This window comes from Scaptodrosophila lebanonensis, unplaced genomic scaffold, assembly GCF_003285725.1.
Source record: "Scaptodrosophila lebanonensis strain 11010-0011.00,11010-0021.00 unplaced genomic scaffold, SlebRS2 tig00000024-arrow-pilon, whole genome shotgun sequence".
In the NCBI taxonomy this organism is placed as follows: domain Eukaryota; kingdom Metazoa; phylum Arthropoda; class Insecta; order Diptera; family Drosophilidae; genus Scaptodrosophila; species Scaptodrosophila lebanonensis.
Genome location: NW_022060538.1, coordinates 17,849,848 through 17,868,809, shown reverse-complemented (window position 1 = coordinate 17,868,809; position 18,962 = coordinate 17,849,848). Strand labels below are relative to the sequence as shown.

The window sequence follows — 18,962 nt, the reverse complement described above, 5'->3', positions numbered from 1 at the left end:
AAAACGAAAAGCATTAAAACAAGGCTCAGTGTTTTCAAAATTGTTTTTGTGTATGGAATTATAGGCGATTAGATGTGCTTCCTCAGATCTAAGAGTAGAACCAAGTGAACCATCGTTTCAGCCATTGCAACCTAACCTAATATATTACGAGGATATTAAATGATGGCACACATTTTGTATTTTCCACCGATCCTCAGTTGAAAGTTTTTTATTGGCAAGAGACACGTAAAAAAAATGTAATGTGTACAATACAATACAAATTGTATATAGGAATTAAAACATTAATTTATCTTTTAGTGTAACTATAATTATAATTTTCGTGGTTTTATTAATTAAGCAATCGTGTTTAAAAATAACAAATGCTTCTAAGCAAAGTCTAGTCAATTAAGAATGAATTATAAGTATACTATATAATAGTGTTTTTAATGGTACTAATAAGAAATGTAATATATTAGTGAGTGCAACACTGTAAGCGAACGGTAAAAGATAAAGTCAAAGTGCAGCAGAGGAATGAAAGTACAAGTAAATGGAATGGGGTTTACACTGCTGCTCACTTATCTGTCCCTTCTCTGCTCGGCTGCCACCCTAAACCTGTGCGCCGTCAATCAATATTGAGTGACAGCAACGTGCCTGTGGCCGATTTGGCCGATGATGGATACAGAGCAACCAGTAATGCCGTCCCCATCAACGCCGCCTATTACCTTACTACGGAGATATCGCGTCGCAAAATCGTATGTGAATAGGATTGTAATAAACAGGAAGTGCTGGCCATCAGGCTGCCTGCTACGTTCGCTCCACTACTGCGACATAGTCGTACGGTAAATGTTGTGTATGGAGTCCAATGTTAACTGTAAGACTGTGTCTTAGTGGTGGGAGCTAAACAACTAAAAACAGCCGTACAGGATGTGCTACCCACACACACACGCACACACTCACACAAAAAGTTTGCTCAAGTGATAAGTTGTGATAGTGCTAAAGGCAATGTGTACATATCTTCGCTTTTTCTTTCTTTTTTATTCGTTTGCTCAGGTATTGTGTTACGTTTAAGGTGACATTTGCACAGCGAAGGCATATAGGGTGTTCCGTTTGGATATGATTTTCGTTTTCTAAAGTGGGAGAACTCAAATAGTTTATCGTTCATTGTATGTCGTCAATCAGACATGCCTTGTTTGTAAATTATTGTAACTTAAATAACCAACCGAGTCTGCTGGTTGAAAAACGAGCAAGAAAAGGAAGACTGTGTGATTAGGCGAGATGAGATGATTATCACAAAAATTGGAGCTCCACAAAGCACTTCAAGAAAGGCTTAAGTTGTTGACCGAAAAAAGAAGAAATTGTGTCCCATTTAATTGGTATGTGCGCCTAGCAAAACACCCTTTATATGTAGAACACACACAGTTGTTGAAGAAGCTAAGGCTTAACATTTGATTGAGAAGAAACTTGAGCTAGATATGACAGCTTGACGCGAGTCGCAAAAAATGCTTTAAACAAGAAAAGCATGCATGTTGGTAAATTGTGCAAATGATGTGACTTATTAGTTTCGTTAATTCTAAAAGGATGGAAGCTGAATTGAAATGAAATGCTGGCCACAAAACACGTGCTAATACGTATAGTGGTCGGGTCCTTTATAAGCCGCGCACCCGCGCTGCATGCGCGCTGATAAGGCCAGAAGTGTCAAAACTATGGCAGACAAGTACGAAGGAGGAAGGACCAAAAATAAGCCAGAAAACGAGCCATCAAACGAGAGAACAAAACGTGCGCCCGCAACTTTAGCAGCCCGCAAGATTAACTGACAGGCTGGTTGGCTGTTTGGCTGTTTGGGTGGCTGCTTCCCTGCCCCCTCACCCCCCTCGCCCCTGCCTGCCCACCGGATGTTGTACTAATTAAAATTCAGCATTAATCCAGATGATTCAGCTGTCAACGTAACGCGCACAGAGCCACCCAGCATCCAATGGCCCAAAGGCAGCTTGCCAATGGCGGCCACATGGCAGGCCAGGTCAGAGCTAAAACATCGGAAGCAACACGAACAACAAAAACAACAGCAACGGCATGAATATTCAATGCAGCTACAGCTCCTGTACGTGTGTAATTGAAGTGTGGCCTGGAATATTAAATCAAGAGTGAAAGAACAAAATATCACTGTAATAATTGCAACCGCAAAAAAATGTACGTGTATGTGAGCTCTTGTGTGGATACAGGCAAGCTTTTTATAACGAAACACAAATAATTTGCCTTCAAATGTTCGATATTCGATACATTATTGCTAGTGCGTGGAAAGATAGGATTCAATACAAAACTTGATGGAATTGTAGAAATTCATTATAGTGCTTCGATTAAGTTACTAAAAATATATGCAATGTTTTTCAGACTTTTTGTAATATTGGAACAAATGTAACTAATATCAAAGCAAACATTATCGTTAAGCTATCACGAATTCAGCTTATAAGCTCTTACAGTCTAAAATTAATAACAACCAAATAGTTATTAAAGACTTAATAGAAAAATTAAACTTAAGGAAAGTGAATGTAGTCTAAGTTCAGGTTGTTAGATTATATTTATAAATGGAGTTGAAGTATTTTTAAAATGTAGAAGGAGGCGTCCCAAACGAATATATATAGTAAAAGAGACATGCATTATTATTTATTTATGCCAGAATCTGTGATTCGTCTACCCGCTTTGACCAAATACACCAATACACCCAATACAATTCATAAATGGCAACATGGGCGTAGGACGTATATCCATTGTAAAGAACTTCACGCCCTTTAAATTTCGCGTTGCGGAGGGACATAATAAATCAAATATTGTTATGACTGCAGGAATTGCTCAAAAGCTGCTTGAAGCTTAACTACATTTCGACAAACTGGAGAGGGCTAACAGATTCTAGAGAGACTTATAGAAGCTCATCTCAGACAAGTTATTAGCCCGGAACTGCTATCAATTGCCTAGCAACAACACTTCCCTCCATTCCTTTTTCCCAAACATAGAGATAACTCAACAAAGTCTAGCGCCTTTAACAACATATTTTCTTCTGCGTTCCATGGCAGAGCTAGATCTAGAAGTTCCTTTCGTTGGATTTATTAGTCAATTGCTATCCAGCAGGATTGTGAATGCCCAAATAAAGGGGAACCCACCAAGGACTATTCATGATGGGTGACTTGCTACAATAACGTTCATTTGAGCTGTGGAACTGTAGGAGAAGCAGCAGCTAGTATAGGGTATTAAAAAATCGATCATTTTACTCGCTTATAATGTGCTATCAATCCATGAACTGCAAACTCTTTCGAATGAAAGATTTGTTTTTATGGTTCCCCAGCGAATTGCTTACGTGGGAGTTGGTCTGTAGTGGTTGTTGGCGTTTTTGTAGTTTTGCCAGAGCTGTGTAATTATTAAAACCAACAAATAACGTTTGTGCGGTCAGAGTGGGTGGCGGGCGCGTTGCCTGGTGTGGTTTCTGTTGGCTTAACGCAAAGCTTCCAAAATGGACATTGGCTGGCTCTGGCATTCGCTCTTGATGCACAGGCCAGGACCCCCCACCTTACCCCGTCCCACTCCATGATGACTGGCTGGCCGCATTCTGCTGCCGCTGCTAGTGTTGTTGCTGCTGCTGGCTCAGCAGTTCATGTAAAATACAAATAGACAAGAAGACAGCGAAGAGCAGAGTACGCTAAGTGGGACCTGTATCGCTGGCTTAGCAATTGTTTAGGACCAGTTGGGCAAACAAACAAACAAACAAATAAACGAACCAGAGGCATCTGCATGCTCGAAAAGTTTGGAATGGGGTCGGGAAGGGGGGGAAATGTGGCTGAGGGGCATCGCAAAACTTTAACAAGAACTTAAGTATTAATCATGGAAATCAGGGTCTGCTCCGGGCACGACACACACACACACACACCCACACCAATATACACAAATGCTAGCAGACATGCATAAACGTGTCGATCTAAATATGTGAGCTTTGTAGCGTCATTTGTTTGGGCAAGCACGTGAGTTGGCCGGAATAAAAGGACTTGGTCGCAAACTTTGTCGCTGATGACGGCTATCAATGTCACAGGCCTGGCCCTATGCATATTTGTAAATATGTATATAGTATGTATTTGGTGGGTGGGGCGGCAAGTGTTGAGTGCTTAGGGCTGACGCCGCCTGCCTAATGAGGCATTAAACTTAACTGCTCAACTTTTCGCCTGTCAAGCGCTTATTAAATTTACCGTTTTATTGGCCAAAAACTTGGTGTTAACTATGCGCCGGCATCGCCATCGCTATGGCCATGGGCCGTGAAGAGGCCGCAAAGCCATAGGCAGGCAGTCGGGATGGGGGAACGGAGCCGTACACTAAAAGCAAAATCAGATTACGTTGTTTACCGCTTACTTTCGTTGGCAAAACGCTAGCTAGGGGGAACTGGAGGATGGGGCAATAGAGTGGGCTGGCTGGAAGGCTGACAGCCTGATTGTCGGGCAGGGTCCATTTGGCAGGCCAACAAGCATGGCGCAACGCATTGCGCCATATTTAAATAGTTGCAAAGTTCTTCATCAGCAAATTTTATTCGCAGCAATTTTGCTTGAGAAATTTTATTACGCCATTTATTATGTCGAATTTGAGGCGCTTGCAGCGCTAGTAAAATCTGCTGAGCCATAACCGAACGGTAATAATTGAAATGGAATGTAATATGGAATGCAGATCGATTTTGTGCTTAAGTTCCACGGTCAAAAGTATTTAAATTGCAAACCGAGAGCAATTACAACGAAAACGACTTTCAGAGTTGATCAAAGTTGGCGTCCTTCTAGCTGTCCTTGACTTTAATTTATTATTTCTGAAGCTGATATAGATTTGTAGTTATTGCTTTAATGAGATGATGAGCTCTCTTTTAAGGGCGCCAGTAGAATAGCACGAATATAAAAGGTACAATTAGAATTTTCATCAATGTTAATTAAAGAATGAGATGAAAAAAGGTGTGATTGTGTGGATGGAAATTTATGTAGAAATGGGGATTGTTTCAGAAAATAAAGTAGCCGAACATGACACACAAACTACTCCCAACAAAAGGATATATAGTTCGTATATTCTACCAAAGTGTTCCAGAGCGTTTTTAAATATTTAAACAACTGTAAATAGTTTAAATGTGAAAAGTGTAGAATTTCTACACACATTTGCGAATCATTTGCTAGACTTCAACAAATGGCCTTCACAGTTTACAGCCATAGCTTGAATTGTTCACATGAGTTGTTTATTCTCCCCTGTCATGTCGAGGGCAATAAGTCAGTGTAAATGTTGAACGCTTTTCAAGTGACCCGGCACGTCTTTCGGTATGAACTTTCACTGGCAGCGCATTCATTTTCAACAACGTACAACGGGTAATAAGATGTTAGCACATACATATGTGCTTGTATGTTTGCTGAAGGACGAGTTCCTTTTTCTTTCAGCTTTCAACTCTCTACACTCTGCTTTTGACCAAACGGCAAAGAAGTCCACAAACAAATCGCAGTACGTTAAAAGCGTTATGAAATATTTATGTGGACAGCATTGCGGATATTTTCAACAATTTACGACGCTTAACAGGCCGCAATAGTTGGGACACTTCAGAATCGAAAAAGTCGATTTAAGTTTTTAAGATGTCGAGAGCGCCGAAAAGTGCGCTACAATAAAAAATATAAAGCCGTAGAAGAAGAAGAGAATCATGACGACGCAAAACAGCCTGCCAAGTACCACAAAACTACGCTTGCGGTTGGCTTTTGTTGAAGCTGCCATCAATGTCTATGGCGGAAATGAAACGTGCAGCTTTACAAGTGTGCATATATATGTATGTGTGTGTGTGTGTGGGTGTGTGTGTGTGTGTGTGTGTGTGTGAGTGAGTGCGTGGGTACGTGCCACACGGTCTCTCGAGTGTGTTTGTGGCATTGAGTAATCATCAGCGTTGAAAATTGCGTTTTTTATGGTGGGACTAAAAGCAGCGCCGTCAGCGGCAGCTGCGCAGCTTCTTATATATGTATGTACGAGTATATATTTTTTGCCTAAGTTGTACTTAGCACATACAGACACACATACATATGGAAATGTGTCTGTGTGTACTTGGGCACAGCATGGGCGTGCAATAAAATCCTTTTTTACGACAATGCGCTCGCTCATATTACGCATACTTGCCACACCCACTGGCCGCCCTTGATGTCGGTTTTGCGGTTAATGTTGTCGGCCGACTGGCACAGCACAGCACAAAATAATTTCGCAACATATTCAAAGTGTTATTAAACATAGTTTATTAAAACCGAAATTGTATTAGCCACCCAAAACAACAACAATGGAGGCAGCTGCCTCTTGCCTGCGAGTTGTGGACTGAACCGATTCTTGCACTTGAGAGGTCGTAATAAATTTTTGTGATTTTTTCGCTGCGGTCCTCAGCAAGGATTCTCATTGTGCCAAAGGCTGTATCTGCCATCGAGGTCGGGTTCATGTTCATGTGCATGTGCGTGTGCATGCTTTGCCTTATTCTGTGGCACATGACAGCTGACAGTCCTTTACTGGCAGAAAGACGCCGCCAGCGCATAGTGGAACAGGAAGCCAAACTAGCTAGACAAGCCTAATTGGTTGCTTTTTCATTTAAGAGCTAAAAGGCTTCCGTGTCCGAAATCCATTTGGGCAGATGTGTTTATTCTATTTTCACGATTTTGTTGCATTTCTACATAAAAATTCATTTCAGTGCTGTTGTGTGTTTTATGCGCATTTTCCAACACTTAAATACTGCAATTGAATGCGAATCTATATGGATTGAGTTTGAAATGCCAACGGCTTCCTTTTTTGTTTCATTGATATAAAATATTTGTGGCTTTTGTGATTATCCAAGCCAAATATATTTTATATTCTTTGACATATACTCGAACAAACAAAAATTATGTTCACGTTTTGTTAGCAATATAATTCATTCTATTCTAACATTGGATATATCGGCGTTTTTTTCTCACATAATTTAATTAATTGTTGCATACACACTATTTGAAAAGGCTTAGTGTTATACATAGACTCCCCGATCTTTCCCTAGCTCATTGCTGTGATTGACAAAATTGTGTGTCTACTACAAATGGGCCTTAACAACAAATAATTCAATTATTTTGAGTGAAGATAAGACTAAGATTTTCGAAATGGAATCATATTTTGGACAATAGACGATCTTTATTTACACAGCGGCACTTATTCTGTGGTTGGACAAGCTCATAATCTGTAGACGAAGTTGTTGAATTTCCCGATTATGTATTGAATAAAGGGTTTCTACCCATCAATACTCATCAAACCTCTCAGAAATCTGTATTGAAACATAGTTTGCTACTACAACAAAATTCTAGTGAAATAACTCTAATTAGTGGACAAATTATTTGCATGTGTGGTGAGCACAGCCTTACAATGGATAGAATGACACAATTATGTCTTCAATCAATATCCATCAAATCAATACGAAAATTTTGTTACTTATTATATTTGTATGTCAACTATATATCAGTATTAAATTTTCGTGCAACAAAAATCTTCTTGTATAGGAACACGAGTGGGACAATTATTTTCACATGTGACCACAGCATTTCAATGATTATATACAAATTAGGTTATAAAACGAAAAGGTAATTTGGATAGTTGTAGGTTTGATGACGACACTGGGCTATAGAAAAATGTACTTATTTAGCTACTAAACCGTTTGAGAAACATATTGTTTTAATTATTCCCGAATTACTTAAACATTTTCAACTTTCCTATTTTGGTCACGCATAGAGTCTCCTCTGGTTCCCTTGACTTTGCAAAATATCCCACTGTACAACTGTGGCAGTGCTTTAACCGCACTCTGGCACCGGGGGACACTCATGGCTTGTTGGTTTTTTTGCGCAACAAATGTCGCAAGTTAATGCTGTAAACAAGATGTGGGGGTTTTGAGGCGACCCCTTGGTCTTGTGGGGGCGTGTGCGTTGTGTGTGTGTGCTTGCTTATGATATATGTGCCTGGTGTGGCAAATCGGAAATTTAATTTCCACACAAACTGGCTTTGGTCGGGCTTTTTGGCCTTATAATAACTCGAAACTTAATTGCCGGCCATAATTCAGTCGTTGGTCATTAGAGAAGGCGCCAAACAATGTTGACCTTGTTTCTATATCGCTTTCCTCTTCTCTCCCCCTTTTTCTCTGATAGGCCCTGCTGCATACACACGATGTGGTTGCCCGCGATGTTTATGGGGAGGAGGCGCTACGCGTCACACCGCCACCAATGGTACCCTACCTCAATGGCGACGAGCTGGACAATGTGGAGAGCAGTGAGCTGCAGCATGTGACTCGTGTGCGTCTCGTGCAATTTCAGAAGAACACAGATGAGCCCATGGTAAGTGGGGAGATCAGCCACTTGCTTTAGCTGCTGCTTAATCACCGGCATTTTCGCTGTAGGGCATCACGCTGAAAATGACCGAGGATGGGCGCTGCATAGTGGCGCGCATTATGCACGGCGGAATGATTCATCGGCAGGCCACGCTGCATGTTGGTGATGAGATACGTGAAATCAATGGACAGCCGGTGCAACATCAGTCGGTGGGCCAATTGCAACGAATGCTGGTAAGTTGAACGAACTATCGAACTATCGTAGTTGCCATATCAAGTACAGCCTCGTGTTCGACTGTGTGACCGCTTCGATCTCGCAGATTGCTAGACTTACGTATACCAAACTTGATATTACCATCCTTTGAACGCCTCTAAAGACAGAGTTTAATTTAATTTCTAAAAATGTTGAAACGCATTATACTTTTGTACTTCAAGTGTGTCTAAGGTGCGATTTTCAACCAACAAATCTATTTTGTTTTTAAACTTAGCCCAACCAGTTGTGTACCTTATTTTCTATTGCAGTAGTATAATTTTCAGTTTAAATTATTTTCTCTTGGAAATTCTGGTCGAAAATTAATTTAAAATGGCAACTACAGCTTCTTCTTAATCGCTAGTAACAATCTAAATTGGTTTTCCTCTTCTTCTTCCATTTCATTGTTTATATGCAGCGCGAGGCACGCGGTTCTGTTACCTTCAAAATAGTTCCTTCGTACCGTAGCGCACCGCCACCCTGCGAGGTAAGTTCCAACCCGCCCGCGGAATCTTATGGTTATCCTAACTACACTTCCTCATCTTAGCTTGAACGAAACACACACAAACTAACACACAGAAATACACGCACATACAGCTCATTTCTTGCGCTAGTTTGTGTACCCATCTAGTATGTAGTTTTAAGCAATACTCGTACATCCATTATTGTTCAGTTAGCCATTAACGAAAACTCCCCACTCTTCATTGCCCACCACATGCATACACATGCAGCTTTTCAGGATAAGACCCGCTCCAGTGCTTGTAAGTACCACCCTTGCTCTTTTGAATGTACATACACACACATAAACATACACATACACGTGCATATACATGCATATACGCACTCACACCCAGACACACTCAAATATAGACAAAAGTCCAAATAGGCGTCACTCATTAACGTGAAACAAGCGAAATTTGCTTAATTAAAACTCTAGTCGTACCATCAACAACAGTCAAAAGCAGCGGCAACAACAACACCATCAACAACAGCAGTATGAACATTAATTGTTGTAGCTATTGCTGTTGTTGTTGTTGTTGTTGCAACTGTCCAGTCGCTGCCTCCGCTGCCTCCGCTGCCTCCGCTCCCTCCTAATCCCCGACAATCTCATTGTGCGCCATGTAAATGAGTTTCGAAATGATTTTGCGAACTAAACTGCTCGTTTTTTGCTGAGGCCAGCAGCAGCAGCAAGAGCAGCACTGGATCCATAAAATAAGAGTGTGAGAGAGAGGAAGGAGGAGGAATGATAGGAGGGAGTAGATACAGTCAACATTCGCACTAATACTAGCAAACACTGAGTCACGCCGTCAGCGCTTTAGCAACAACTAAATATGTTTTCTGGTTTCCTGTGGCTCTTCTGCCCACAAATTCTTCTTTTTTTCCTCTATTTTATTTTTTCTCTGCAGATTTTCGTACGCGCGCAATTCGATTATAATCCGCTTGACGATGAGCTTATACCCTGCGCACAAGCTGGTATTGCATTTCAAGTTGGCGACATACTGCAGGTAAATGACAGACCAGACCAATTGCATTCCATTCCGATCCTAATCCCATAATTGCACTATATAAGCCCATCTCTGTTTCTATCTCCTATCTGAATGGCAGATCATAAGCAAGGACGATCATCATTGGTGGCAGGCAAGACTGGATACGGTTGGCGGTTCGGCGGGCCTCATACCGTCACCTGAGCTACAGGAATGGCGCATAGCCTGTCAGACTGTTGATAAGACCAAGCAAGAGCAGGGTAAGTGGAAATGAAGAATGATTAAGAAGGAGAGAAAAGAATTCACTGTTTACCATATACCCATATGCATATATGCTATGTGTACGATTTATGTGTAATTGGATGCCTCAATATAATCGTATGCTATATAATTGTACTATATTGGAAAGTGTATGATGAATTCGTAGTTAACCGTGATACGAAAGCTGCTCTCTAATTGTCTCTCAAGTGTCAACGCTCAGCTTAATTGTAGTACAAGCCTACACACTGATACTTACCTACATACACACACAAAACTCAAAATATACACACACATAACAGACTCACACTCACACATCTATATTAAGAGAGTTGCATGCCAAAAAGTAGAACAAAATTTTGTCAATTTCAAAAAACCGCAAAAAAAAAGTAAACCCAAAAGAACCAAAAACTCTGCCAATTTGTTATATTCTTGCAAATGATTTTTTCTCAAATTAAAACCTATAGAGCTATTATATGTCTAAATCATTGAGATTGGACTCATCTCATATGAACCGTCCTCCAATAACATCTTTGTCTGAATCTCTATTTAAGGAATTAAGGCAAATACTATATCATATGAAGTGCTTTATTGTATGGAAAATCTTCTCATAATGTGTACCCGTTAGGAAATACTGTATACAAGTTTACTGATAATGTGACATACATGTATATATTCTTGATCAGTAAATGACGACCAATCGATGTCCGTCTGTTAGTCCGTCCGTCTGTATGAACGCCAGGATCTCAGGAGGTAAAAGAGCTAGAATAACCAAACTTTGTATCTAAGTTCTCCTAGGTCCGAGAAAAGGCAAGTTTAACTTTTTTAAAGTTTAAAAGTTTTTCAGAGTTGGTTCCTTGTTTATAAAGATCTGTGTATGAGTTGGACATGAAAACTGCTGCCGTAAACTTTGACTCAGCTCGGCTATTTAGCCACCATAGGAATAAAAGAACTGTGCGGGAACCTATTGGTATGGACCAATGCTCAGTTATATCATAAAACTGTCATAGGTTCGAAGCGGAGAAGTGCATTTGCAAGGGTATATAAGCTTCGGGTCCCGTAGCTAACGTACATACTTGGTTTTTGTTGCATTATGTAAACTAAACGCTCACAGCCACAATACCAAAAATCCACACACACCCGCACACAGACTACATACGATACATACATACAATGTACAATATATAATATATAAATCGATGTCAATCAAATCAAATCAAATCAATCACAAATATAATGCAGGAGAGCCGGGTGCTGGATGTTCAGCTCACGCAGATGGGTGTGATGGATCCACAGGTAGTTAAAAAGCTAAAGAGTATACGCATAAAGCATACTCCCATAACAATAAGAAAAACTGACCTTTAAAGTTTCATCTTAAGTTTTTGATTTACTGTAAAAAAGTTTACTCGAATTTCTTTCGATAGCGTTGTAAGATAACAACAAGATTGTTCCTACACACTCCATACACACACCCACACATCAACCACAAGTAGCAGAAAGTTCATTTAGATGGCACTTCCACGCTAAATATCACCACCACGACCAAGCTCCCAGAACGTCCAGCTTCATTTGTTAATACTACAGCCTATGTAATTGGCTATAGGTTTTATATTTTTACTTCTGCTGTACTGTAACTGCCTCTTTAATGTATCAGAATCGCTGCATAGTATTATTATACTTAACTATCACCCGCTTATATAGTTCCTGTACAGTACCTAGTCTGTGAAACTTCAGCTCCACAATATTAACAATCATCATCACAAAACTGAACCCAGCATAATAACTCATTCAGGATTCGTAAGAACTAAGCTCAGGCATGCCATTGCAACTACTTATATACTCGAATACTATACCAAAAACATTATATACATATACTCGTACATAATCGGAACTCAAGTGTATATTTGCAACTTTTTTCATCAAAAAGAGAAGCATTGATTTCTCAACAATTGTAGGGAGGGGGTTTTATTTACCGAAAGGTTTCAAAAATTGTAAATTTCAGACGATTCTGATTTCTGCCTGTTATGTTGCATGGTTGTCTCTGCTATATACATACCATATTAAGCATGCTGATCTATATTTGAAAGTACCTATAATTAATATCCAATCGCCATCAATGATGAGTTTCTATATTAACTATTACATTCTGTATAATCCACAGTAAACTGTTCCATATTTGGTCGCAAGAAGAAGCAATGTCGGGACAAATACTTGGCCAAACACAATGCCATATTCGATACGCTCGACGTGGTCACATATGAAGAGGTTGTTAAAGTGCCAGGTACGTAGCAGCTTAGCTGATAAAATTTTAAATTTCTAGTACTTACATATGTAATACTCGATATCTTCCATATTTAGTGGGTGATCCGAACTTCCAGCGCAAAACTTTGGTGCTATTAGGTGCCCATGGTGTTGGTAGGCGGCACATTAAAAATACTTTGATTTCAAAGTATCCCGATAAATATGCCTACCCCATACCACGTAAGATACCCGAACTCATTATCCATGATAAAAATGATATAATATTGTCTGTTTGCATGTTAACAGATACAACGAGACCTGCTAAGCCCGAGGAGGAGAATGGACGCAGCTATTACTTTGTGTCGCATGACGAAATGATGGCCGACATTGGGGCCAATGAGTACTTGGAATATGGTAGGTTGAAATTCTTCTAGTAATAAATCAAACGCAGAAAGATTTTCTTAAAACTTATCTAGTTCTTTGAAATTTTTGTAAATAATTTCTTAATGCATTTTAACAAGTAATGTTCAAAAGAACAGTCCATAAAAAATAATTATACCAACAGCGCATGAAAGTGCATAAGTTATTTCTGTACAAAATGAAATTAGTTACAAAATTAAATCTTTGCCAAATGGTTCTCCAAATATTTAGAAATTGTTAATATTAAATTTAGCAACTTGTCGAGAAATGTTTAGGCGTCAAAGTAAACTACTTTGCCTATTTTTTTTAAGGAAAGTCTTTCGTTGAAAGTATAAAGATAATTTCTTAACATTCGTACTTTTCGAGGCCATTATTAGTATCAATTATTAAGGAAATAACATACCCAAAAGCAAGGCTATATATACAAAATAAAACTGTCTTGACTAACTGATTGGTAAGATATAGGAATCGCAGTGTATAGGTGAATTGGTAATTGGAAAGCTGGTGTTAGACAGTCTTCATCCGATTAATTTCAAATGTCCAATTGGCATCTGATTTGTTGGGTATGCTTGCAGTTATTATTAATAGTATTTGAAACAAGAAAGGAATGCTAAAGTCGAGCAGGCTCAACTCTTAAATACCCTGTACCACCCCACAAAAAAGTAATTAAATTAATTAATTAATTAAATTTAATTAATTAACTAAATTAAATATAAAATATTCCATGCATACATACATATACATTTACATCAGAATCGTGCCTTATGCGTGTTTGTGTACTTGTACATATGTATGTATGTGTGCATTGGGCCTGGCTATATGGCTATAACTTTCTTTCCGATCATTCTATCATAATGAAACTTGGTATACGGATATATAACCACTAACCTAATGTGACTACCAAATTTTAGTTCAAAATTCAAAAAGAATTACGGGAATTACGAGTTATAGAAAATCGTTAATAGGGGGGAGTGGGGGGTGGATCAGAAAAAATGAACAAACTCGTCCTTTCTCGGGCTCAGGAGAATCTGTATACCAAGTTTGGTTATTCTAGCTCTTATACTTTCGGAGATCCTTGCGTTCATACAGACAGACAGACAGACAGACGGACATGGCTATATCGACTCGGCTTGTCATGCTGATCAAGAATATATATACTTTGTGGGGTCTACCAAGCCTCCTTCTGTGTGTTTCATGTGCACCCGCACAAAACTAATATACCCTTGTACCCTTTGGGTACAGGGTATAAAAATCTATATGTGTATTTAAAACAAGTAGAGAAATACTCTGTACATATGTGTAGAATAATTATGCGTGTATCTGTGTGTTTGTGTGTGTCTGTGTATGTCTCGTGTGCCTGAGCAAAGCAGTAACAACAACAACAGCTGCGGGCACTACTTGGTCTTATGTACATATATGTATGGCTATAACTCATGATGAAACTTGGCATTTGGACTTATAATAACTAAATGGAGGTATTTGCCAAGTTTGAGTTCGAAATTCCAATTACGGGAAGTACGATTTGTGTGGGAGAGGGGGGAGGAAGGGAAATTCCAAAATACACATTTTCTGCGTATTCACATAAGGCATCTTGGACTAAAATTTGGTGTCCCCAGGACTTATAGTCTCCGTTATATACTCCACTTTATTCCAGCAAGGCGTTGGGAATTGTTCCGCATATCAAATTAGAAAGTTTCCAGAGAGTTTGATCTAAATATGAAACTGTATTTTGATAGTTTGTATTTATTTGTATTACAGGTACCCACGAGGACGCCATGTATGGAACCAAGTTGGACACCATTCGTCGCATTCACACCGAAGGAAAAATGGCCATATTAGATGTAGAGCCGCAGGCGCTTAAAATACTACGGACCGCTGAATTTACGCCCTACGTGGTGTTCATAGCGGCGCCCTCATTGCAAAATATTGCAGATGTAAGTGTGCTATTGAGCGTGAAGGAAGGCTGTTTGGCATGCAAGTCATCGTTTTGTCTTTGATTTATTTACAGTATGATGGCAGTTTGGAGCGTCTGGCGAAAGAATCGGATATGTTGCGACAGTTATATGGCCATTTCTTCGATTTGACGATTGTGAACAACGACATAAGCGAGACAATTGCCACGCTGGAGACGGCCATTGAGCGAGTGCACACCACCCCGCAATGGGTGCCCGTCTCCTGGCTCTACTGACAAGACAGTGAGCTGGAATGCCCCGACTGTCTGGAGGGTTGCGATTGCGAGTGGGAGGCATACACGCAGGCGTCAAACGCGGCACTCTACTAAATCGAGCGATCCTCCACCAGCCGCCACCATCTAGGTGGCAACAGCGAACTGCAATTGTTTCAACCAAGTATTACCAGTACCACTTATATTTCGAGGCACAAATACATCACAAAAGCAACACACACCACACCACACCACACAGAACAACAACTGCAACTACAATAAGAACTACAGTCGCAATCAGAATGGGGGCCGCTTATTAAGAAATGCGCTTGGCGCTTACAAAACAAACACAAAAAACACAAAAAAAAAAAAATCAGAAAGCAAAAGAAATGATTATTATGAGGTGTGTAAGAAGAAGACAAAGCGCAAAGACAAAATGTTCTATTATTTATATTTCTAAAAAGTGTTTAATTGTTTGCAGTTATGTCTTAGTTTTAGTGAAATATGCAAATGTATTGCCATTCCAGTACGCTGCCTAGTGCGTTATATTTATTGTTTATTTATATACTACATGCATATGTATTTGTTGTTTTTGTTTTATTGTTTACTAGTACTGTGTACATTGTATCTTTGAGCCGTGTGTTTCTTTTTAGTCAGACAGCATTAAACGCTTATGTAAATCCATCACTTGTTAGTATCTCTAAGTTAAGTTATAACTCAACAAAAATGAACATACAAGAAACTGTTTTCAATTAGTTTGCCACATCAACATCAAACAAAAGTCTTTTGAAAAGCGTCAAACGAGTTAGTATTATATAGCAAACTTACGTAATTAATTATAATTAAATATAACAACCACACAACATGCCACACACACACAAACCGACACCCATGCAAAACAATTAGAAAAGAACGCATAACAACAAACAACATTATATTGTGAGCAATTTCAAGTGTTTCATGAAAAAAATAAAAACAATAAATGCGAGATTAAACTACACATTTAAAGTAAACAAAAAGAAAGAACTAAGCAATTAAATGCAACTAACCAAGCGCACGTTCTTAACTGCAATGCAAATAAAAATAAAGAGTAAAAATCACAAAACGCCAACACACCACAAGGCAGGCGATAACAAGCGAAACGAATCATTTGTTGATGTTTAATTAAATTAAATGAAAATGAAAAAAATACAATCAAATTAAATAAATCATTTGCGAAAAGGAACAAAGAGAAGCATCATTATAAATGGCATTTAATGAATAAAAATAATAATAAAAGCAAAACATAGAGTGAGCACAAAATAAATTTAAAAAACAAAAAAGTTATACACACACAATGCAGAAAAAACCAAATAAAGAAATCAAGTTATCACCAACTACGATATTTAGCGAGAACATAGGAGAATGCGTAGCACACACACATACACTATCACACCTACATACACACCTATTTAAGTACGATATATGTATGTATATTTTTTTGAAGAACTCAAAACTCAGGTTGGATACATTGAAAATCAGTCGAAAGTTCAATGAGAAATATGTATAAATATATAGCGAGCGCTTCCTTTAAAATCCCACTGCTAATGCCAGACAATTCGTAGAAAAGAAGAATGAACCCAGCTAGAAAATAAATTGAAATTGAACATACAAGTAAAGAGAGATCAATAATAAAAAAAAACCACCCAGCGTCGCCTTTCCAGAAACTTCATTTGAAAAGCTACGCAGAAAAACTCAAAACTTCATTCAAATGCAACATTTTTGGCACTTGTAAGAGCACACCATAATACTTACTTAATAACAACCAACAATGCAGCTTAAGCAAAACTTTGTTAACTATATACACTCGGCTCGTACTACATACTATATGTATGTATGGTAGCCCTTGGCTACCTCTGATGTCAATTTAATGGCATGTGCACAACTTTGACAGCCCACTAGTAGCGAAGCTTCAAAGTTGTCCAAAGTTTACTTCATTAAAACTTAATGCGTCGAGTTTGGCTATAACTCTAGGCAAAAGTTTAAAGAGTGCGCACACACACACCCATACTTACACACACACATACACAATTTAAAACTCTAAAAGAATGTACGTTAAATGCCAAAGGTCTCGTTAACTTCCTAAGTAGCAAAGCGAAGCAGGCAACGTGGAACACTTACTTTAGGCCAACATTAGTGCGCCACAACAACGCAAAAATGTAATGAAACAACAAGAATTAAACATTTAAAACACTTTTTGGGCAACACACTAAAAACTTTAACTATAAAATGAAATTAAATTTATAATCTAAAGAAAACAAATTATGAGACAAGAAAGCCAGGCAGCATGACTGCAATGATGGCACATGCCAGCAAAAAATTACCCCTCAAAAAAGGAAAAATAAAAGTTCCACAAATGTTTCAAAAATGTTTCTCCACACACCAAGCAACAACCCTCATTTTCATTGCGACCCCCTTCCCCCACAGCCCACAACTCCCCCACCTACCCAGTAAACACTTAAAACACTTAATGGCCAGAGCTTATTTTTGAATCAATAACACAAAACAGGAAAGCCACTCGCAATTTCACAATAGTTGTTATAATTAACCACATGACATGCAACAACAACAACAACAACAACCACTAAATTCTATGGTTTCAAAATGGTTGAACAATTTATTATGTAGATGATGATGATGTTTACGAAGATGATGACGATGATGATGTTATTTGAAGTTCCCATGCAATCGGCAGACGGTAAACAAAATTTCAGAAAAACACACGACACTAACGCTACAGATCAAGTGGAAGAAGCAACAGCATAAAGCCTATATCTCTCTCATTTGAAGCGAAGAGCTAAAGAAAACAAAATAGTAGAGATTTGTGTGGAACATAGATGAGAGATAAGATAATTAGATAATGTTGTTGATTTTGAGGGACTATTGGCAGAATATTTGTGAAAACGTTGCAAGTAGATTGTTATCAGTTAAAAATGCTATCATTTCGTTTGAATTTGGTTGCCTTCTCGCGGAAATGGTACTGAAGCTTTTTTCTAAGTATAAAATATTTTAGTAATTGAAGTGTTTTCTGGCCAATAAGAACTTCACAAAATGGTAAGAAAGTTTGAAAGATGTCTTCTCTTTAGCTTTTCTTTTTAAAGTGAGAGTATTAGGCTTAGGGCAAAATCATAGATAAACCCAATCAACCCAATCCATAAGTAAGCAATTGAAATCCTAAATAACTACCTAGCCCACAAAACACAAACTGAAAATGCAGCCAAGTGGCCAAATTATATAAGTATTGAAAACTAAGCATTACGAAATGAAGACAACCAGAGTGTATGTATTGTATGTATATTTTTTGCAGCCCCAACCTATCCACGGCTGGGTGTGCCATAACACCAATGCTCAAAAATCAAAAACTTATTATGATGTTTTATGATAATGATGCTGATTTCAATGAGGATGATAATGATGACGAGATGATGAGATGATGATGAAGAAGATGATGATAAAATTAGGGCAATGGCAAAATGTTTTTATTTTTGATCAGCAGAAGATGACAGAGAAGAGCAAATTGTAGCTGTATACTAATAATAATTTCACATAATATTAAGTAAAAAAATTAATTGTTGATATTACATAAAGAATGAAGAGCAAAAAAAAAAAAAACAAAACAAAAGAAAAAAGTGAAAAACAAAAACGAAACCAACTGAATTAGAATTTTTCTCTAATTTCATACGGATGGTGGATGTGTAGTTGAAGCTAATTATAATGAATTAGCTGACAATGATTACGATGATAATGATGTTGATGATGATGATA

At 38.5% G+C, this 18,962-nt stretch overlaps 1 protein-coding gene across 8 annotated transcripts in view; it reads left to right on the top strand.

Moving 5' to 3' along the window:
- Positions 1 to 16,383, top strand: part of LOC115621769 (peripheral plasma membrane protein CASK) — a 49,565-nt gene extending 33,182 nt beyond the window's left edge. For 4 of the 8 annotated variants that reach the window (XM_030515508.1, XM_030515515.1, XM_030515513.1 and 1 more), the window contains 12 exons: positions 8,163 to 8,348; positions 8,411 to 8,575; positions 9,010 to 9,078; positions 9,323 to 9,352; positions 9,998 to 10,096; positions 10,197 to 10,335; positions 11,576 to 11,629; positions 12,495 to 12,614; positions 12,692 to 12,814; positions 12,881 to 12,988; positions 14,753 to 14,928; positions 15,003 to 16,383. In XM_030515508.1, coding sequence (XP_030371368.1) covers positions 8,163 to 8,348; positions 8,411 to 8,575; positions 9,010 to 9,078; positions 9,323 to 9,352; positions 9,998 to 10,096; positions 10,197 to 10,335; positions 11,576 to 11,629; positions 12,495 to 12,614; positions 12,692 to 12,814; positions 12,881 to 12,988; positions 14,753 to 14,928; positions 15,003 to 15,182 — 1,449 coding nt within the window. In that variant the 3' untranslated portion in view covers positions 15,183 to 16,383. The remainder of the gene's footprint in view (positions 1 to 8,162; positions 8,349 to 8,410; positions 8,576 to 9,009; positions 9,079 to 9,322; positions 9,353 to 9,997; positions 10,097 to 10,196; positions 10,336 to 11,575; positions 11,630 to 12,494; positions 12,615 to 12,691; positions 12,815 to 12,880; positions 12,989 to 14,752; positions 14,929 to 15,002) is intronic. The other 4 variants (XM_030515511.1, XM_030515514.1, XM_030515510.1 and 1 more) reach the window with 3 other exon arrangements.
- The last annotated feature ends 2,579 nt before the right edge of the window (positions 16,384 to 18,962 follow it).